Below are 23,795 nucleotides of genomic sequence, written 5' to 3' on the forward strand. Positions count from 1 at the left end.
AACACATTATGCCACATGCAGTAATACCCTGTATAATACATTGTGACACACACAGTAATTCCCTTTATAATACATTATCCCCAATTCAAATTACACCACACTGTAGTCCCATATTCATGTAATGACACACAGTGGTGCCCCTTTTACACAATGCCCAAATTAGCGCCCCTTATACACAAGGCCCACAGTAGTAGTGCCCCTAATACATGCCCTCAGCAAGTGGTGCCCCCCATGCAGTGCCTGCAGTGGTAATGCCCACAGTGTTTATGCCCAGAGTAGTACTGCCCCCATTGGTAATGTCCCCTATAGTAGTGCCCCCATTGGTAATGCCCCCTTTAATAGTGCCCGCAGTAGTAATGCCCCCTATAATAGTGCCCACAGTTCTAATGCCCGCATTAGTAGTGCCCCCAGTAAAAATGCCCCCTATAGTAGTGCCCATAGTAGTAATGCCCCATTAGTAGTGCCCCCAGTAGTAATGCCGCCTATGTTAATGCCCCCATTAGTAGTGTCCACTGTAGTAATACCCCCTATAGTAGTGCCTCCAGTAGTAATGCACCCTATATTAATGTCCCCATTAGTAGTGTCCACTGTTGTAATGCCCCCCTATAGTCGTGCCCCCAGTAGTAATACCCCCCTATAGCCATGCCCCCAGTAGTAAAGCACCCTATAGTAATCCCCCCTATAGCCATGCCCCCAGTGCTGGTGCTTCTGAAAAAAAAATACAATGAAAAAACAAACACAATACTTACCTTAAGCCCCGTTTCTGCGTTCGCTGCCGTCCGGTCCGACCGCAGCTCCACCACGGATCTATGGAAGAGACATCATGAACGTCCCTCCCATAGTGCTCTCTGCGGGAGCCGGAGTGTAGCTCCGGCTCCCCGGATCTATGGGATAGACGTCATGACGTCCCTCCCATAGTGCTCTCTGCGGGAGCCGGAGCTCAGGAGTGAGCTCTGGCTTTCAACTGCCACTGCAGGGAGGGAGCTGGGTGCCTGCTGATAACAAATATGGAGCCTCCCTGCGGTGGCTGTTTTGTTTTTTTTCTTTTCTGGGATGTTTTATTTTTTTTTCTCCTGGGGATTCAGTGGCGCCCTCTAGGGGCCAGCGCTCCGGGTGACGGCCCTGTTAGCCCGCCCCTAGAACCGCCACTGACTACAAGACAAGTCTGTACCTGCCAGTTGCATGGTTAGCGTAAGAAGGGTTCAACTGCAGTACTTTTTTTACTCCTGTTCCCAAAGGTATCCCAAAATGTAACTTATACCAAAGACAGATTCTATTTAAGTGTATAACATATTTTATGTACAAAAAAATTAAACACACTTTTTCAAGGTCAAAGTTCACATCATGTGACCTTGAAATGTAAGTCAATATTTAAATAGGAAACTATTTTTTATGAAAACTATGGCCCCTAGGCTTCAAAACAAGACCAACATGAAAGTTTTACCACAATTAGAAGCAGAATTATAATTCATTTTAGTTGACCTTGCAAGCAAAAATGTGACATTTTGTCATGTTAGCAACCCTGTTGCATGAACACAGTATCACTGAGGGCTAAAATTTTACATCTGAAAGTTTCTTTATGTCGTTTATAATCCTACCAAATTTCATGAAAATCTGAGATGGTCGGGTTGGACGCTGTGATGATTTGGCATGGAATGACCCACATACTGTGTTGAGTGATAACTAGGCTTTATTTGAACCTTAATACTAAACACTTATATCTCTTAGCACTAAATGGAAAAATAATTTAGGCTACATCTCAGATGAAGACAGGGGCCAAACACTTAATAGCAGAAAGGAAGCCACTTCATGTCCACTATATACTAATGCATCTGTTTGTACTGCATTGAGAACATCATACTCCTACAGACCTACTTAAAATGGGCAATAGGATCGATTACAACTGCCTGAAATGTGGGACCAAAAGTACTTTTTGGGATATGGTATAGGAGTGGTCTAAGATAAACAGAATTTGGCTGGCGGTGTGTAATTGTGTCCAAACCACAGTGATTGCAGACATATGTGACAAGGCCTTACAGTTCTACAAACTGTATTTGGGAAAATGTGATGGTGTAAAAAAAAAAAAAAGAAGGTAAACTGCAAATGTGAAGTCAGGAAAATGGGTCGCCTGAAATGTAGTAAGGGGGGGCATGTAAATCAGGGATGTTAAATGGAGATTTGGCTGTATTTCAGTATCAATTTACAACCATCCTCTGTATTAAATAACTGCACAGCTTGGTGCATTTACATTGTTGGTCCTCAACAAAGTCAACATTTATATACCTAGTACTTGAGTAACCTTGTTTGTGTCCAGCTTATGACTGTAAGTTAATGGCCAGACAAAAGTGATAGCAGGAAATATGCACGCTGTATTTTATCATACTGATAAAGGCGTGCTTCTGAACAGACTCATTTCCATTTACTTAGCAATAAAAACACTTCACTAGATAAGACACCTCTTACATGAAAATGTATCCTTTTCATTTTTTTAATGACAGCTTTGAGAAATGTTATTCTATACAGGCGGGAAAAAAAAACTACTTCAATAGCATGAAAAGCAATATGCACACAGCTTTAATATGAATAATGGCACAGCAACCATATGCATATCTACAGGCATGTGCTAGCACAAAGGAAATGCTGGGGGTGTAAGTTTTTTTTTTGTGGAAAACTCGGTTGCTACAGCAAGCAGGATGTGTTTTTTTTATGTGCTATTTTGATTTGTAATCAGCAGTTTTAAAAATCGATTGGTTACATCTTATTGTGGCATATGCAGATGCACTTGTTTCACTGTAGCAACTGTAGCAGAACAGCCACTCTTGGCGCTCTCGCTCAAGCATCTTTTTTTTGTGTCTTTTTCACCAGAAAAAGTGTCTTAAGATGGGTACACACTGGAACAATGTTGGGCAGATTTGCCGATTCATAATGACAAATTGTTAACATTGATCAGTGTTTACATTCAATTTCAGGTGCCCGCGGCCGCTAGCGACGTCATCAGGTTTGACGTGCTGCATATCAAACCTGACAATATTGCATGTGACCTAATGTATGTTAATGTAGGCTGAATTCAGTCATTCATTAATCACTGTATTGTGTACAGGCAATCATGCAATGTCCAGGGACCCCCAGCCAATCAGTTCCCAATTGTCATCTCACAGGCTGTGTTTGAAAAATGACAGTTGGGAGCTGATTGGCTGGTACCTTATCACTTTTCACTCTGTCTCCTAACACTGCTTAGTAAATAGACCCCTGAGTCTGAATCTGTATACGTAGTGCACTTCTGGTACAGTACTAGTTTTGCTGGCAAAACACCCCGTTCGACACCCAGACCAGTGGATAGTGCTAATACAGATCACTTACCTATCCTACAGTGGAGTAGGAGTACAGCCTGCCACAAGGAGAGACAGTGGTGAAGCAGCACCTCCATGAAATAATGTGATTGGTATAACCAGAATTCTACAAACACAGGTAACTGTCCTATCCAACACAGGACCTGCATTTTGCTCTACAAATCCACAAGTAACGGCCAACTACTTAATTACTGTGAGCCCAGAGAAAAAGATATACGTATAACTTTCATCCTGGACACAATTAACCTCTAACCTTACCTACTACCTTGGAACAATCCATCTAAACTGCATTGTCCTGGACTTTCTACATAGATTACTATCCTTGCAATCAATCCCCCGTTTGTTTTTTTCTTCTCTCCTCTACGTCCCTGATGTCTGTCTTGTCTTGCAAAGTCTGTTTATAATATACCGGTATTATGACGTTTTAATTCTACTTGTTATTGTATTTTAAGACTTAAACCCTCATTTGAAATATCATATAAATCATCAATAAATCCCCTTTTTATACTGATACAGAGAGAACTGGATTTCTGTTTATGTATGATACACTGTAGTCCGGTTATGCGCTAGGAATCTTTGTTTTATATGATAAAGCAGCAGCAGTTTTTTTCCACTTCAAGTTCGTTGGTACTTCATACAGTGTATGTATATATATGTGTATATATATATATATATATACATACATATATATACACATACACACACACACACACGTCGCATATCACATTAATCAGTGCAGTCTCCTGATGCACAAGCAGAATCGCTAGGGACCTGGCAGCTTACTCACACCAGGCTTCCCTAGCAGCATGGTGTACTGGGACGAGATGTATGAGGACACATCTGTAGTTGCTAGATGAAATCACAATGGTTCAAAGCTAATAATGGACACATTCTGATCAAAGCTTCATTAGAAACCATAAGTAATTTTTAGGGCTCCATCCTTCCAACTGCGAAGAGGGTGGTTGCTTTTGCACAACTGCACACGTCCTCCTTGCAGCATGATCTCACCCCTATGGGGCTGTGAACAAAAATCCACAAGTCCAGACATACTGTAAATGCGGTCTACAGCCAGACTTACTCGCACCGCGAGGGAGCTACTAGTTATAAGTAAATTATAATCACATACTACAATTGCAACACAAATTGAATTTCTTATTTGCATATTTATCTAAAATAAAAAACTTATTAAAATACAGTGAAACGTTCAAATCCAATGGATCCAAATCTCCCCATCAAGCATTGTAATATGGAGATTTTCCTTAACTCATGCAAACAGAATTTAAGAAATAAAGCACTCACAACCTATTGATTTGCCTGTTTTAAATAAAGTGTAAGATATGCTTTTTATTTTAACAGTTGTGTTTCTTGACTTACACTTTTTGTTGGAATAACTTCCAATACATTCATTGTACTATTTTGCAGTTTATCCGCTAAATTTAATTCACACCTCAATGTCTGGGTTCTAGAGTTGAGGGATAATGTAATTACTAATCAAAACTACACATCTATTATTTTTATTAGCTCAAAATGATTTTTAATGAAGAGAATGTGATAATGCAGGGAAAGTTTAGTCAATTTCTATGGAGAAATTTCAAGATAAGATTTTTAAGATTTCAAGATAAGTTTTTTATTTACGACCAATATTTCTATATTAGATATTACCTTGTACTAATACTCTGTTATTATAGTTTCTGCTGTGCCCTAATTGTGGATTTTTCATTACTCTTACTTTTGTTTTATCAATAGGTTTATTATTATATGTTTAAATTTGAGGGGAAAAAAAGTCCATAAATATGTTGTGTGTGTGTATGTATGTATAAGGGACTTAACGATCATTTAGGATTAGACAACGTCCTATAATTTAAGTTGCTATATATCTTTTTTAGTTATTATCTCCTAAAGCATGCACTGCAGATGATCCAGTGTTTATCTGATAGTGTACCATATCCTAGTTCTTTGTTCTAGGAGTCAGTCTGTGGATTAGTTTTATGTACTCCTGTGGAAATAATTGCTACATTTTGTTATTAGCAACCATGTAGGTAAGATATTTTGTTACTAGTATTCTATTAGATTACTGTATAGACTAATTCAATGTTACCAGATGGTTTCGTATGATGTATGATACGTTCTTTATATTGGTGTGCTTTCTGTATTATTAAATGCTCTATTTCTACTCACTCATATAGCTAGCATTTGAACTATGTATATTTTGTTATATACTGTATTATATACAGTCAGGTGAATAAATATTGGGACATTGACAGAATTTTCATATTTTGGCCTCTATTCACCACCACAATGGCTTTGAAATGAAACAAACAAGATGTGCTTTAACTGCAGACTTTCAGATTTAATTTGAGGGTAATTACATCCAAATCAGGTGAACGGTGTAGGAATTACAACGGTTTCTATATGTGCCTCCCACTTTTTAAGGGGCCAAAAGTAATAGGACTATCAACTCAAAAGCTATTTCATGGACAGGTGTCCATTATATATCCATTATATATATATATATATATATATATATATATATATATATATATATATATATACACACACACACATATATATATATATATATATTTTTTTTTAAACATCTATGTCAATGGTACTCAGTGCACAAAAAGTGAAAGATGCAGCAGAGTTCGTTATCACCAACGTTTCAGTGCCAGGGGCATTGAAACGTTTGTGAAAACTAACTTTGTTGCATGTGTCGTTTATTGCACTGAGTGCCGATGGCATGGATGTTTGAGTATCTGCCACCTGCTGGCTGGGTGTTCGGAGGGCACCTGCATTCATGTCAAGATATAAGGATGGCACTCCAGGAGATTCAGGTAGAGCTTAATCAGATAAATAAGCCACCTGGACAACGAAGGATGTTCAACGTTTCATGAATCACTTCATTTCATCAGGAACAAAGTGGTCTATTTATCTGATTTATATGTTCTATGCATTTTTTATTCATATATTGCTACAATTATGAATTGCCCGATAAGCAGCTGTCAGCAGCCCAGCACACGCTGCTGTGTTCTGGATTGCAGTGGGACCAGGGAGACTGTCTCCTCTCCTTTGCTGTGCGGGGGTGAGGGGGAAGTGACCACACGGATCACCTCCCCTCTCCTGGATTTGCCCCTGGCTGAAGGCTCACAGGGCCGCCCTCCACAGCGCATCAGCAAATAAGCTTTTTCTTTTTCTTTCTAAGGGGGGGCTTGGCTAAACATCCCGCGATTAGGACAGTTTTGGGGCTAACTGAATTAGCCCGGGAGAGCAATTAGACAGTGGTAATGTATCGTGGCTAATGGAATTCCCCTCTTAGTATGAAATAGAGAAATAAAATATAACTCTTACTTCATTAAGGATAAAAAAGATATATTGAATACCTGCATGGACAAACACACAAGAAACACACACAAACATATTGATGTGAGCAGTAATAGTATAATCACAGTCAGGGGTACTGGCCTGCGTTACTTGGGTGAAGTATTTAGAATATGACCATACCCAAGTTATGTATTACATCAAATCTAAACATAACGGTGCATACACACAATGATTTTGTTACCAACAATTTTCTGAATGACTTTCTGAACGATTTTCTGTCAGATTATCTGTCAGATTTTTGAAGTGTAATGAACGATATTTTGAACTACAAACAATTTTTGTAACTTCCCTTAATGAAAATCGTTCAGTTGGTCAGTCAGAATGAACTACAAATGGGAACGCGCATGAACGATAATCGTTCATCGTTATAATTCAGAAACTGAACAATTTTTTCAACGATTGAACGATAACTACGATGTTATAGTTAAATCATTAAAAAAATCATTACGTGTGTATGCACCTAAGAGTTAAGTATCATGACAGATAGAGCTGTTGACTTATCCTTAATAAAGGATATTCTTAATGCTATGATCTCTGCAGTATCCTAGAGCAATTGTTTAACATGGCGGCTGTTTGGTGTCTCTGTGATAAAGATTACATATGTCTATCTAATAGCCAAATTGAATTAGCTGCGGTAATTGGAAAATTTACCGTTGCTTAATTTAACATGCTTACCCTGCGGTCTTTCTACATGCACGCTCCCGCTAGTCAAGTTATGCAATTACAAAAAAAAATGCTTATCCTGGAGGCTGCACTGTAATCCTGATGTTAGCGACGTTATGTGTGGGGAAAAGTGTACTCCAAAACAGGGGAAAATAACATTGGATAATAGTACAGAAGGCTACTAGTTGCCATAAGCAAAGTATTTGGGGCTCTTTTTGTATTTTTTTTTTTTTTACTAACAGTAGAAAAAACAAAGAAAGCAAGGATTAGCAATTAAAGCCTCTAGATTAAGTTTTGGGTACATAAAAATACCTAGGTGGTGATTTTTACGTAATTTTAAGCCAATTTCAAAAATTGGTTAAAAAAAACACATGTACAGTCAGGTGTATAAATATTGGGACATTGACAGAATTTTCATATTTTGGCCTCTGTTCTCCACCACAATGGCTTTGAAATGAAACAAACAAGATGTGCTTTAACTGCAAACTTTCAAATTTAATTTGAGGGTAATTACATCCAAATCAGGTGAACGGTGTAGGAATTACAACGGTTTCTATATGTGCCTCCCACTTTTTAAGGGGCCAAAAGTAATGGGACTATCAACTCAAAAGCTATTTCATGGACAGGTGTGGGCTATTCCCTCGTTATTTCATCATCAATTAAGCAGGTAAAAGGTCTGGAGTTGATTCTAGGTGTGACATTTGCATTTGGAATCAATTGCTGTCGACTCTCAATATGAGATCCAAAGAGCTGTCACTATCAGTGAAGCAAGCCATCATTAGGCTGAAAAATCAAAACAAACCCATCAGAGAGATAGCAAAAACATTAGGTGTGGCCAAATCAACTGTTCGGAACATTCTTAAAAAGAAAGAACGCACCGGAGAGCTCAGCAACACCAAAAGACCCGGAAGACCACGGAAAACAACTGTGGTGGATGACAGAAGAATTATCTCCCTGGTGAAGAAAAACCCCTTCACAACAGTTTGCCAAATCAAGAACACTCTCCAGGAGGTAGGTGTATATGTGTGAAAGTCAACAATCAAGAGAAGACTTCACAAGAGTGAATATAGAGGGTTCACCACAAGATGTAAACCATTGGTGAGCCACAAAAACAGGAAGACCAGATTAGAGTTTGCCAAACAACATCTAAAAAAGCCATTACAGTTCTGGAACAACATCCTATGGACAGATGAGACAAAGATCAACTTGTACCAGCGTGATCGGAAGAGAAGAGTATGGAGAAGAAAAGGAACTGCTCATGATCCAAAACATACCACCTCATCAGTGAAGCATGGTGGTGGTAGTGTCATGGCTTGGACATGTATGGCTGCAAATGGAACTGGTTCCCTTGTATTTATTGATGATGTGACTGCTGACAAAAGCAGCAGAATGAATTCTGAAGTGTTTCGGGCAATATTATATGCTCATATTCAGTCAAATGCTTCAGAACTCATTGGACGGCGCTTCACAGTGCAGATGGACAATGACCCGAAGCATACTGCAAAAGCAACCAAAGAGTTTTCTAAGGCTAAAAAGTGGAATGTTATGCAATGGCCAAGTCAATCCCCTGACCTGAATCCGATTGAGCATGCGTTTCACTTGATGAAGACAAAACTGAAGGGAAAATGCCCCAAGAACAAGCAGGAACTGTACACATTTGCAGTAGATGCCTGGCAGTGCATCACCAGGGATGAAACCCAGCGTCTGGTGATGTCTATGCGTTCCAGACTTCAGGCTGTAATTGCCTGCAAAGGATTTGCAACAAAGTATTAAAAAGTGAAAGTTAGATTTAGGATTGTTTAGGTTGTCCCATTACTTTTGGCCCCTTAAAAAGTGGGAGGCACATATAGAAACCGTTGTAATTCCTACTCCGTTCACCTGATTTGGATGTAATTACCCTCAAATTAAATCTGAAAGTCTGCAGTTAAAGCACATCTTGTTTGTTTCATTTCAAAGCCATTGTGGTGGTGAATAGAGGCCAAAATATGAAAATTCTGTCAATGTCCCAATATTTATGCACCTGACTGTAACTCCCAGCTGCAAGCTTTTCCATCAACACAACACCCCCACATAGAGCCTACCTTCCTGCTGCCGCATCAACCACCAAGTGCCGCTGACCTCTACATGGTCCCCGACACCAGCTTTTAACTGCCCCAGTGGTCTAGTGAGGGAGCGGACGAACCAGTTGCCCCACTGCTGCGTCCTCCGTTTGGTTTCCACCGCCGGAGGTAAGGACTGCACAAAACGAGGAATTGCCTTACCTGTTCTTCTCCGTTTGTCCAGCTGTAGCCCAGGGTCCCCAGTGGAGCGGCTAGCAGAGCCCCGTTGGCGCCCGCCGTAATCACTGGAGTTGCGGCGCAGGCGGAGGTAGTTGGAGCAGCAGCACAGCTGCCCATTAGGACGCCTTACTGTTTGCTCAGATAAATTTAAAAAGTAGACTCATAAAAATAAAGCTTGGGGCTGCCTAAGCAGTCCCCCTGTTCTAAAGGTGCAACAGGTCCTGCCAGCACCAAACAAAAAACTGATCTTCCTTTGGCTGGGGTATATGTGGAGGAGGACCGGTGTATCCTGGGAGCTACAGCTTTAACTGTTTTATGTAGGACCGGTGTATCCCTGTTTTTTGCTAAATTATGCTATTTTAATTGCAGTATTAACCATTAGGAAAGGGGGGATTGCCCCAGAAGTCCTGAAGTCAGTCTCAAAATTTTTACAAGTAAACGCAGCATCCTAAGTGGATAGGAAAAAAACATGGCTAGCCGTTTTAACGGTTAAAGCGACTACTTGAATTCGGGGAAATAATGGTTTATCTATATAGTATTGTCATTGAACAGAACCATATTGTCAAAATTGTTATTATGGTTCTGTTCATTACTATGAAGATTCGCTATCAAGACAGACAAATCTAATCCATATATAAATTGCCAATATATTCATCTATACACAATAAATGTGGCACACATGCAATTATAATTACAACATTATTTGGATTTACAATAGGAAATTAAACCTCTCTCATATACAGGATGTTTACAAGCTAAAAGCTACAGATACTTACTCAGTTTTTTGTTCATCCAACAAGTTTTCAATGGTGCAGATGAGTCCTCATACACTGTTGTTCAGGTAGAGGCAAAAAGCCCCTCTCGGCACACCAGGTCCCGAGTGACTCGGCTGCGACTTTGAACGTGTTTAAAACGAATTCCTGTGCTGTTAAAAGTCGCAGCCCAGTCTCTAGAACACTGTGAGTGGTGTTTTGCTGCATCTGCGATGCAAATAAGATGCAATATGTAAAGAAAATTATAGTATGTAACCCCCCTCAGAGCGCCTCAGTCACGTCGGGAGTCTTGCGCCGCATGGTGTATAGTCGCTAAGTGTATGAGGACACATCTGTAAAATTTACAAACTGACAACATACAAGAAGAGGATATGACCATACATAGATTTAGAATCCAACAGACAACTAAAAAAACTAAAGAAACAAACAGCGTGGACAATAAAGAGGACATACAATTAAGGGGGGGGGGGTGACAATAGGTTAACAAGATAAAACATGACATAAAATAAGTAGCAAGAGAATGTAAGGGTAAAGTAAGGGGTGCACATAAGAAGCCACTAAAGCATTCTAAGGGTCATGTTAAGGTATTTGTGATTATACGCATACTAATATAATACTGTAACCTGGTTGGATCTACTAAATAGGAGGGTACTTGAGATACTCTCTAAGGGCTTTATTTAGAGTCCATCTGAAACGCCATTTTCAGTTTGAAACGTGACTTGAGATATCTGCAACTAGGGGGCTAATACTGGGGATGGAATGGGCATGGAGTCATGGGAAGCGGGCACGGGTGTGCAATCGCAGCTGAAAGTACAGTAAGGGCGCAGTGTGGAGGTGTATTTGCAGAGTGCATCTAAATTGGTAGCCGAGAAATCTCATTTGCAGCCTCCTGAGATTTGTGTCCTCTGAACCTAGTGTAAGTGTAAAGTTGAAAATAACTGTGTGTGATTGGTTGAAAACACTGAAATCACACCCATTTATGCAAAACCCCTAAAGGCTGGTGTAACAGTGTTTTAAGAGTGATTTTACACTGCAGTAAACATTAGTTTTAGAAAAATAAAGAATTATTCAGACTCAATTAGGTCTGGGGAAGCCTACAATTATATTGTAAAGTGTTGTAATAAAAAAAAAAAAAACATTTTATATTTAGCTTTTGAAAATAAGCCTTAAATTTTAAATAATTGAGATTGCCCACAATATATCTGAGTTAAAGTTACATGAAATTTTCCCCTTTTATCATTCAATGTTTTCACTGTCTATGGGGATACTGTACCTGTGCCTACATTCAGATGGGCCTAGCTAGTTTGTTGCTCATAGTGCGACATTTAGGTTTCAGAGTCGCCCTATGGAACGTTGCGTGATGGCTGTACTGTGGCGTTCTATAACGAAATAGAATCCACGGCATGTAATACATTGCTTAACCGCTGGGTGGCGAGTGCTCCACTGATGAAATTTGTACTACTGAATACCATATTGTAGAAGTGGATGACAAGCGGGCCAATCAAGTTCACGCAGTGTACAGTATTTGCATGTTCGCACAACCAATCATTTTAAAACCGAATCCTTTTCAATGCTCGGGACGCAACATTAGTGTAATTACCGCATTGTTATGCCGGCATAACCGGTATACTAGTACATGTAAACACATAACCCCACCATTAGTGAATTATCATTCACTAATGGTGGGGTTATGTGTTTACATGTACTAGTATAATATTTTGAAAGGAAGACACATTTTTATTATTATTATCATTATTGTTATCATCATTATTATTATTGAGCTTCTCTCACTGCACCCTCCCTAACTGCAGCATGTGGGTGGAGTGCACAAGATTCAGTAGATGGATGTGAAAGCCTTCCTGGTCTAGTGCAGGGGTGGGGACCTTTTTTCTGCCGAGGGCCATTTTGATATATATAACATTATTCGCGGGCCTGGTGCAGGCCACACCCCCTCCGTGTAAAGTCACATGGGGGCTAGGCCACAATCGCCAGTGATGACAGCAATGCCCGGATCATCCTGAGGATGCTCCGGGGAGCTGTAAGGGCAGCGGTGTGACCATCTGAAGCGTCCTAAGAGTGCTCCAGGCTGCACAGCTGCATAGATTCTGGCTGCGGGGTGCCATTCAAGGCACCCTGCTAGCCAGATGAGGCTAGCAGAAAAAACCTCAGAGGGCCAGACCAAATGGTTCCGTGGGCCTTATACGGCCCCTGGGTTCTGAGGTTCCCCATCCTTGGTCTAGTGGTAGAGCGCTGGTTTTACATTGTCATGGTCTAGGGTAAAAATCCCACCACATCCCAATGATTGCTTTAGATTCATTCCTCTATAATTTCTTTCTTCATACAGTACAGTGATACGCACTAATCGAGTATCAGACGTACCCAAAGGTGTAGGGGTTCAGGGGACTTGAACGCAATCTTAGTTTTAAATAAGACCACATGATTTCTTGTTCCATAAAGTTGCAGTGGAGGATCGAAGGCACTGCATTGCTCCACAACCCCTTGACACAACCATACAGCCATGGGGTGCAGGGGCTCCAGTGTCGGGTTTCAGACGCACATTAATCGTCAGGGGCCCAAACAGCATAGGTCTCTCACACATTCTTTCAATAGGTAAAGTTATTCCTAAGCTTAACCCAAACCGTAATGAAAGTATGTGTCTACTATTTTTTTTGTGTCGACCTTTTGACCAAACCTTATCCATAATAAATTAATATCAATCTACATAAATAATTATGTGTCTGCCATTTTGTGTTGACCTTTTGTCCAAACACTAACTGTAAAAATATACAGTACTACTTAAAAAATTAGCATGTGTCGACCAGTTACGTCGATCTTTTGACCGAACCCTAAATATAACAAAAAATGTGTCGACTATTTTTGTATCGACCATTTTTGTGTTGACCTTTTGACCATGTCGGCTATTTGTACCCATCGATCCATATTGTAGAAGTGTATTGATATCCCAGAAAAGCAACCCAATCACGGTCGGGACACTTCTGTTGTGTACTTGCATGCCACATGTTCGCATAACCAATTTATAATAACATTGCAGAAGCTCATTGAATGGGACGCATATTGGCAAACACACTGTACTGTATAGTAATGCAATTGCTGTGCTGTTATAAAATAACCAACACATTATCAGCTAATGAGTTCACATTAGTGCGTCACAACTGTAAAATGCAGATACATACATATTTTTTAAATAAAAGTAATTTTTTGTTAACTTCCCCCACCCTCCCCCCAGGCGTGTCTCAGATCCATTTACAATAGGCTACGTAACTTGTAGCTTCAGTGCTATGCACTTGCCGTACCACACCTCACAAGTAAAATTTATGATTACAGTGTACGTCACTGTTTTTACCTTCCCCCATCCCCTGTACATACAGGTATCTCGGCACCCAGCGTCGTCCCCGTGCTCCCCCTCCGGCCCTTCCCTCACTGCTCCCTCCACCTTGGGTTGTGCAGCAATGCAGTGCCTTCAGTCCACCACTGCAACATTGCTGAACAGGAAATCATGTAGTCTCATTGAAAACTAAGGTTGCGTTCAAGTCCCCTGAACCCCCAACACCTGTGGGTGCGTCTGACCTGCCTCAGCACCTGACGCTGTGGGTGCGTCTGACTTGCTGACCTGAACCCTTACACCTTTAGGTGCATTTAAAACTAGATTAGTGCGGATGGTATAAAAAAAAAAAATTGAGAAAAGAGTCTAAATTCATCATGATTATGAAATAATATTTTCTGTGGTGGGACATGGCTGTGGTGGGACATGAAATAATATTTTCTGTGGTGGGACTTGGCTACCACTAGGCCAAGAAGGCTTTCACATCCATTTATGGAATCCTTGTGCACTCCACCCACCCGCTATCATTAAGGAGGGTGCAGTGAGGGACACAGTACCTGAGCATTAGAGAATATTACTTCATACTGTCTCATTGAAAGCTGTGCGTGAGTTGTGACCCCGTCTGAGCCTCAGACAAAAATATAAAAAAAAATATTTTTTACAAAAAGTACAGGACTGGCACATGTATTGTACTGTAATGATTTAAAACTTTATTACGCATTTTTCTACAGCCCTGATTCCATAGTGTACCGAATCACAGATTCTGCCTGCCAATCGTCAGGCGGTGATACAGAAAATGCATTGGATATTGGACACATGCGCAGTGTAGTTAGGAAAAGCAAGCAATATCACAATAACGTAATATGAATGAGAGCGCTACAATATAATCAATATTTATTAAAGCATTTATTACTCTAAACAGCAATTAGCAATAATAAAAACAATAAAGTGCATAAAGCCTATAAGTTGAAATCTTACATTAGGGATTCTACACATTTTTTTAATATGTTAAAGGCTGTTGAGTGGAAGGATGACTACATCTTCATCACTTGTGATGTGGAATTTCTATATTCTAATATTCCACATGAAAAAGGTCTTAGTGTATTGGAATATTATTTGAAGGGTGATGACTCTCTGAGTGATGTAAGATAGCAATTTATTTTGGATTCAGTTAAGTTTATTTTAACACAATTATTTCACATTTGATGGTAATTATTATTTACAGGTGTTAGGTACCGCGATGGGCACCAGGTTCGTGACAAATTTCTCCAATCTCTATATGGGACACCTGGAACAACATCTTATCTGGGAAGGTCCATTCGGTGCGGCCCCTTGTGTTCTACGGGCGGTACATAGACTATTTTTAGTTTTTAATAGTGATTCACGTTCTGCACATGCATTTGTTGAGCACTTGAACACTAATGATTATGGATTAAATTTCACTGGATCTATTAATAAAACTTCACTTACTTTCTTGGATATCGCCCTTGAGATTAAGGATTTTTCTGTTACTACATCCACTTTCCAAAAGGACGTGGATTGCAAAAGCTATTTGAATTTTCGGAGTTGTCATTTTCGTCCTTGGTTGGCTAATATTCAAAAAAGTCAATACCTGAGATTGAGGCGTAATTGTTCGGAGTTAGGACAGTTTTACACTCAGGCAGTAGATCTTACTACCTCCTTTATAGAACAGGGATATCCCAAGGGGATCCTAAAGGAAGCCTTTGAATTGACTTCTGATAAAGATAGAGACAAAATTCTTAAATTGAAAGTGTCAAAAAATAGGGAAAATGATCTGAGTGATACATGTGATCTTAAGTTCATCTCTAAGTTTAATAGTCTCTCTGGTGAGATAAAAAGAGTGATTAACAAAAATTTCCCAATATTGAGAACGGATGGGATACTATCCACATGCATTGGGGCAAAGCGTCGTGTTATTTTTAAAAAGGCTAGGAATCTTCAGAGACACTTGGCTCCGAGTCATTTTGTAACAAATTTGAAAACGAAAAAAGAAAGCAGTATGACCTGGTTGGATAACCATCCACCGACAAAGGGTAACTATAGATGCAGAAAGTTAGGTTGTATCGCCTGTAGTTTTATGTGTGACAAAAGTAGATCTATCACATCATTTTCTAATAGTCAACCTTTGATGTTCTGGGCAGTATTAATTGTAGGACTTCCTATGTCATTTATGTTATCTTGTGTATTTGTGGAGTTCAATATGTGGGAATAACCACTCGTTTGCTCCACACAAGATTCATGGAACATAGAAGAAATGTCCTAAGAGGTATGAAAACTCATAGTTTGTCATCTCATGTTAAGTACAAACATGCAGGAGATGTCAAAGTCCTCAAGATTCAGGGTGTTGAACATGTTCAATTGACGGACAGGGGAGGTGATCGTTTTAATCATCTTTGTAAGAGAGAAGCATTATGGATCTTTTCCTTGGGCACCTTATATCCAGATGGTCTTAATGACAATATTGAGCTTAATAATATAGGTGATTAGGCTCGGGTTCCTACCTGGCATTTGTAGTCTCTGAAGTATTCTAGCCATAATGATTATTGGTTAATATTTGATAAAATATACAATTTATATTGTTTCATTTGAGACAGTATGGTTTTGATTTTGTTATATTTCAATAATATTTGTAATTTGTTAATGTTTTTTTTCACTATATTCATTAACAATTATTGGTTTAGGTTCATTATGGTTGAGGTGTTCTTTCTATGATCCTATGTATCTGGATAGGCCACTAATCCATATTGAGGGTTTTTTTTTGTTTTTTTCAGTACTACTCATGTCAACCTTGGGCTGATATTTTGATAATCTATATGGATAATAGTTCAGTGTTGGTTCCTTAATTGTTGGAAGCAAGTAGCACCCTAATATAGAAACAATGGGATGTTTACACAAATATTTATACAAAAGAATAATTTTAAATGAAACTCCTTTTTATATTTAATTGTTTTTTTGTATTGGAATGGTTAATGTGTCTGGAGTTGGATTCAAACTTGGGTCTCTGTGGGGACTGACTTGTGCATTAGACCACTAGACCATTTGGTCTGTTGTTAAATCGAGAGGAATTTACTTGCTTCTAACATTTACAATTGATTCAGTCTTGGGAGACTGCTGATTAACCAATTAATTATATCTCAGCCAGACAAAGCTTATTTGGATCGAATTGAGTTTGTTTGGAGATACATATGATATCACCTATATACATCGGCGATGCCATCATTAATATCTATATGTATTTTTTAATATTAAATTATATATATCTTATGTTTATTTGTATTGATTAATGATTATACAGCTGATTTATATTTAATTATGCTGATTATTAAGTGCTATTAAGAGTTCTACTAAACTGGCGATTAGTTGAATTAGGGTTTAAATACCCATCCTTGACACAGTGAGATTTACCTTCTGATGAAACCGTTATAAATACAATAACGGAGAAGCGCGTTAAGGACTCGGATATACTAGCTATTATTTTCCCTGTGCATCAGTTGATGAAGTTTAAGGCTGACTCCATTTGCATCGATAACAAATACTGAGACCGCGGCACGAGTGGCACTGCATCTCACAGCTGAACCTGGGAGCTTGAGACGGGTGATCCTATACACTAAAACAGGACAGAGACTGTGAGTACGCCGGCAAGTGAGTGCTGATAAGCGGAATCTCCTGCAATACATGCCCTGGAGACAATGTCATCATGAATTGCATTTAGCCTGTTTCTCTGCCTAGTCGGCGAGTGGGCGGCAGTCAGCAGAACTTAATTTTCAGGATTCCTAATTAAATCGCTGGATACCTGGATTTACAAAAATCATCACTGTGCCATTTAACTGGGAATATAATTGTTCATTGAACTGATTATGGATGATTTTTTCCTTTAAAAAGACTCTTTCTTTTTTGTATAGCTGGTATAGATCATATATCTCTTGATATTTTTATATGATTGAGCCTTATAGGCTTTATGCACTTTATTGTTTTTATTATTGCTAATTGCTGTTTAGAGTAATAAATGCTTTAATAAATATTGATTATATTGTAGCGCTCTCATTCATATTACTTTATTGTGATATTGCTTGTTATTTCTGTTTGTGGAGTGTTCCCAAATGCTCCTTCTTGAGAGCTGCTGAATCAGCTGTTTGTAATTAATTTTATTAAAGTGCGCCTCATATATGATCCTTTGGAGCATATATAGAGTTTTTAGTTAGGAAAAGCGACTTTTTCCAGCGCCACGGTGCATTACGATTAATACTGAAAGGCGCGACTCAAGGCATACCGTGTGGCGCGAGATGCATGGCGCGCTATATGGCGTATGGAGCAACAAACTAGCTGGACCCATCTGTACATCCACTCACATCTCTGCATCTAAAGCAGCTCCTGTAGAGCAAAGTGTTGCTCATAAGATGAAGGAAATTGGTGCCTTACAGTACAAAACATGATAAAAGGACATTTTAATACACAGCTAGTCTCACATTGATTTTCATTAACAAATGTGAAACCTTGGTTTAGTTTTTGCATGAAATCTGTAACAGAAAGCGGCACTAGTAGCTATCTTCAGGTACATGTCTATTTATCATGCCAACTTTCTGTTAAAACATTTTTTGGTCTCAAGAATGTCACCATAATCACTATTTACTAACCTCATCTAAATCTTTAATAAATACTGGCTTCTCTTCAAAACCAACAGGCGGCTCAGTAACAGGGATCTTCACTTCTTCATACATTTTGTTGTTTTCTCTCTGAATACCTTCTGGCAGAAGTAGCTGTGGAGGTAATAATAGAGTGTCAGTCACATGCTTTATATGTATTGCAGTTGGGATATGATAAGGTAACTGACAAAATACCTTTGCGCCACCGATAAATGCAGAGGTTTTCATGGCTTCTGCATGTGAGTCATAAACATTCGGATACATATATCTTTCACCATAGTCTCTTTCTCTACTCAATATTGGCATGGTTCGAGCATTTGAAAGAGCCTGTTCTCTGTAAATACAAAACAATTGTAAAACCTAAAATAAGATGTGCACAAATGCATTTTGTGAAAAATTAAGCATCCCTGTAGGTATAAAGCTGATTTTAACTATAAGGACTTCTACACGCAGGCATTAAAAAACAGTAGTTAGAACAGAGCATTACTGTATATAAGCTTCCGTGTAGCACAGTATACTAAGCACTTAATAAGCATTCCCTAGAACTCCATTGCATTGTACCAAGCAATAACACTTCTAAATGCTGCAAGCAATGTTGGAAATGATGTGAAACAAAGCATACGCTTGTCATAAACTGGGTGTGTTTTAGTTCATTTGCTTAACTTATTTTTTAATTATCTGCATCAAATTACATTTACAAGGCTTCAATATTGCATGTTAAAGGTTTAAAATGAACAACCAAAGTGTATGAAGTCTAAGGTATAATGCAAAGGTGCAACTACAGTTTCTCTTTGTCAAAATTCATATCATAAAAAAACAAAATCAAATTATTCCCCATTTTTATTCCCTTCTCAACTACAAAATGTAACTATTTCCCTCACCTTGACATAATTTGTCTTGGTAAATGTGCTCTAATACAACCAGCCTATAGAGAAACTGATTTGGTATATATGGGGCAAATCATGGGAAAACTAAACATGAGAATGTCTGTTTTAGTTTGTTTATAGTTAGCTAAATATGATCAAAGCAAATATACATACATACATATATATATATATATATATATATATATATTTTATAAGGGCCCAGTCATGCCCTTATATTAAGGCTGCATCTAAAAAAAACTTACTTCTCCATAGAGAATTTTGAAGGGGGGGGCAGGGTGTTCAAGGGGCTACACCTCAAAAGCTATAGGAGGTACGGATCTGAAATTTGGCATGGCCGGGTAGAACTGTCGCTTGGTGCTGCATGCCAAATTTCAGGGTAAAAACATAAAAATTGAGGACATGGCAGTAATCTAAAGCTCCAACTGTCACTTTTTTCTGACATTGTCAATTAGGAACCTTTTTCTACTGTAGCCTATGGGAGATTTTTGGGAAAGCAAAACTCAGGGTAGGGGGCGAATTTAGACTTGGGGTTGTTTTATTAGGTAGCTACTGTGCCAGGGTACGCACTTTAGGGGTTCAGGTGAATTAGAAAGTTACAGTTTTTAAACTATTACCTCAAGAATGCGTCATTATAAAGATAGAACTTTTCAACTTGTGGCACAGCCACAGTAGGAGCTTCCAGCAGGTGTAGCCATAGTGGCTTCACTTCGGTGCAGCAAGATGGCCGTCGTTTGCGGGCGGTAGCAGGCAAAGCAGCGGCGGGGACACGGATGCGGGTGTGGGGACCTCAGCGCCTGCGGCGATTCGCGGTTGTCGGCGGGGGACGCGGGTGTCGACGGAGGAAGGTCCGGCGGCTGCGGAGGGTCCATCGGCGGAAAGGGCTTTGGCGGCGGGCCTGGACCAGAGAGGATTCAGAACCCGCCAGCCATTATGCCGAATACGGTAGCAGCACCCATTTCAAAAATGGCACCTCAGCGCTATTTTTGAAATTCAAAGACGGCCGCCGTGGCCATCTTTGAATTTTAAAATGGGTGCGCTGCCGTACTCGGCAGAATGGCTGATGGGGACTAGTTCCTTTCGGATCCAGGCCCGCCGCCGACACCCGAACAGGCGCCGGTCCCGCAGCTGCCGTCGATGATTACGCCGCGAGCCAATCACGACTCGTGACTTCATTGGAGGCGGCGGCACCTGCAGAGGACCATAGAAGCCCTGGGGAGGTGGCAGCCACTCCCCTGGTGAAGACGCCAGAAGCCCTGGCGGGAGGGCGCCTGCCAGGCAAAGACGCCGAAGCCCTGGCGGGTTCGCGCCCGCCAGGCGAAGACCCCAAAGCCCTGGCGGGTTGGCGCCCGCCAGGCGAAGACGCCGAAGCCCTGGGGGGTTGGCGCCCGCCGGGCGAAGACACCGGGAGACCTAGTGGGTGGCGGCCATGCAAAAGAGCTGACACAGGCTGCCGCCCATTAGGTGAAGACGCCAGAAGCCCTAGCGGGTGGGCGCCCGCCAGGTGACGACGCCGAAGCCCTAGCGGGCACCCACCAGGCGAGGTCGCCGAAGCCCTGGCAGGTTGGCGCCCGCCGGGCGAAGACGCCGCAAGTCTTAGTGGGCGGCAGCCACGAAAAAGAGCTATCACAGGCTGCCGCCCACTAGGTGAAGACATCGAAGCCCTGGCGGGTTGGCGCCCGCCAGGCGAAGACGCCGAAGCCCTAGCGGGTTGGTGCCTGCTAGGCAAAGACGCCATAAGTCCTAGTGGGCAGAAGCCATGAAAAAGAGCTGACACAGGCTGACGCCCACTAGGTGTAGACGTGGAAGCCCTGGCGAGTTGGTGCCAGCCAGGTGTAGACGCTGAAGCCCTGGCAGGTTGGCGTCCGCCAGGCGAAGACACCAGAAGTCCAAGTGGGAGGCAACCACGAAAAAGAGCTATCATAGGCTGCCGCCCACTAGGCGAAGACACCGAAGCCCTGGCAGAATGGCGCTCGCCAGGCGAAGACGCCGGTAGTCTTAGTGGGCGGCAGCCACGAAAAAGAGCTTTCACAGGCTGCCGCCCACTATGTGAAGTCGTCGAAGTCCTTGCGGGTTGGTGCCCTCCAGGCCAAGACGCCGAAGGCCTGGCAGGTTGGCATCCGCCAGGCGAAGTCGCCGAAGCCCTGGCAGGTTGGTGCCCGCCAGGAGAAAATGCCGAAGCCCTGGCGGGTTGGCGCCCGCCATGAGAAGATGCCTAAGCCCTGGGGTGGCGGCAGCCATGCAAAAGAGCTTAAAGGCCGCTGTCCCCCAAGAGAAGACCTGTAAAATAAAATATTACAATATTAGTGTGTTGTGTTATTTTAATATTTTTTTTTTACAGGTGGACTACAGGTGGCAGTGGGCCCTATTGCCCCGCATGCTGGTACTTGTGCTTTTCCAAGTACCAGCATGCAGGGAGGCGTGCTGGGAACTATAGTTCACCTGCAAAAGAAAATATTCTTTAAAATGCACAACACAATCAACCCAGCACCCACCACCCAAGGGTGCTGGGGATAGCCCCGGGCTATCAGCCTGGGCCTGGGGTGTCCTGAGGAGGGGGACCCTTTATTGGTGGGGTCCCCAGCTCCTCAGGGATCCCCGGCCTGGACTGACTAGCGGTCAGGGTTGATGCTGCAGCTGGGGGACCCGGTGAAAGGGCTCCCCTGGCTGTGGCATCAGTCCCCCGTTAGAAATAGTCTGCTGCTGGTCCTGGAGAATACAGGGGGACCCTACTCCTTTTTTACCCCTGTATTTCCAGAACCAGGACCGGATCAGAGCCCAGTGCTGGTTGCACAACTTACGGGGGACCCCTACGTCATTTGTCCCCCGTATTTTGTCAACCAGGGCTGGTTCTGACTACCCCGGTGCTGGTTGTGCTTAAATATGGGGGAACCCTGTGTCATTTGTTCCCTGCATTTAATCACAACCAGGACTGGCTGCCTGTGTTTAAAAATAAAACAATGGCGTGGCTCCACCCCCCTCCGCACCCAGAAAACAACCAGCCCCAGGCTTTGGAGCCCCATTACTGGTTGTGCTAAATTCAGGGGACAAACGACATAGGGGTCCCCTGTATTAAGCACAACCAGCACCAGGCTTTTGAGAACCTGTCCTGGTTGCCAAAATAAGGGGGACAAATGACGTAGGGGTCCCCTGTATTTAGCGCAACCAGCACAGCGCTCTGAGCCGATCCTGGTTCTGGAACTACAGGGAAAATTCAAAGATGGCCGCCGCGAGCCAATCACGGCCTGCTTAAATAGAGCCAGCGCGAGCTCAGTCCGTCCATTCAGTCCGTCATCCATGGAGCTGGAGAGAACAGCTGAAGCAAGAAGATGCCTGGGAAGCTCTGAATGTGCGGCGGCCACGCAAAAGAGCTTACTGGCTGCCGCGCTCCAGGTGAAGATGCCATAGAAGTCCTGGATGGGCAACGGCCATGTAAAAGAGCTTAAAGGCCGTCGCCCTTCAGGTGTAGGTGCGGCATAATAAAATACTTTTAAAAACAGTGTTTGTTAGTTTTATTTTAATATTTATTTTGCAGGGGTACTATAGGTGCCAGCAGGCCCTTAATACTCCGCCTGCTGGTACTTGTGGTTCTCCAAGTACCAGCATGCGGGGGATGCCTGTTGGGACCTGTAGTACTACTGCAAATGACAATATTTATATTTTCTTATGCACCACACAATACATAATCAACCCGGCACCCATCGCTCGGGCTATCAGCCTGGGCCTGAGGTGCCCTCAGGAGGGGGACCCCTTTATTGGGGGGGGTCCCCAACTCCCCAGGGATCCCCGGCCTTGGCTGACTAGTGGTCAGGGGTGACGCTGCAGCTGGGGGGCCCGGTGAAAGGGCTCCCCTGGCTGTGGCATCACCTCCCCCCCCGCTAGACGGTGTCCGGTGCTGGTATTGGGAAATACAGGGGGAGTCCTATGCATTTTTTCCCCATGTATTTCCAGAACCAAGACCGGCTCAGAGCCCTGTGCTGGTTGCACTAAATACGGGGGGACCCCTACATCATTTGTCCCCCGTATTTTAGCAACCAGGACAGGTTCTCAAAAGCCTGGTGCTGGTTGTAATTAATACAGGGGACCCCTAAGTCGTTTGTCCCTTGTATTTAGCACAGCCAGTTAATTTTTAACATAAATACGTAGATCTCATTGCTGCATTCGTCCATCTTTGACTTATTGATTTGATTTTCTCAGGTGTATATGCACTACCAGTGAGCCCTCTGTCGCCCACTGATGCCCCCTTTGCACTGCACCGCGGCCACTACTCTGCACCACTGCTGCTGCCGCTACCCCACAAGCCTACAGCCATCTCACACTCTGCACCTCCCAAACCCATACCTACCAACATTTGAAGATGTTGAGGAGGGACAGGTCTCGCCCACGAAAAGTGGGCGTGGCTTGCTGTAAAAGGGGTGGAGCCTCGTGGTTTCCCCCGTTTTCGTCACTTTGGGGGCG

The 23,795-nt window shown here is 42.0% G+C and overlaps 1 protein-coding gene across 2 annotated transcripts in view; it reads right to left on the minus strand.

Annotated features, from left to right (window-relative positions):
• ASCC3 (activating signal cointegrator 1 complex subunit 3) overlaps positions 1-23,795 on the minus strand; it is an 884,679-nt gene that overhangs the window by 699,174 nt on the left and 161,710 nt on the right. For both annotated transcript variants that reach the window (XM_088472337.1, XM_088472346.1), the window contains exons 7-8: positions 18,649-18,787; positions 18,445-18,567 (exon numbers count right to left, since the gene is read on the minus strand). In XM_088472337.1, the coding sequence (XP_088328463.1) occupies positions 18,445-18,567; positions 18,649-18,787 (262 nt within the window). The remainder of the gene's footprint in view (positions 1-18,444; positions 18,568-18,648; positions 18,788-23,795) is intronic.

Source organism: Taudactylus pleione, unplaced genomic scaffold (assembly GCF_031769625.1).
Source record: "Taudactylus pleione unplaced genomic scaffold, aTauple2 ptg000015l, whole genome shotgun sequence".
Taxonomy (NCBI): Eukaryota; Metazoa; Chordata; class Amphibia; order Anura; family Myobatrachidae; genus Taudactylus; species Taudactylus pleione.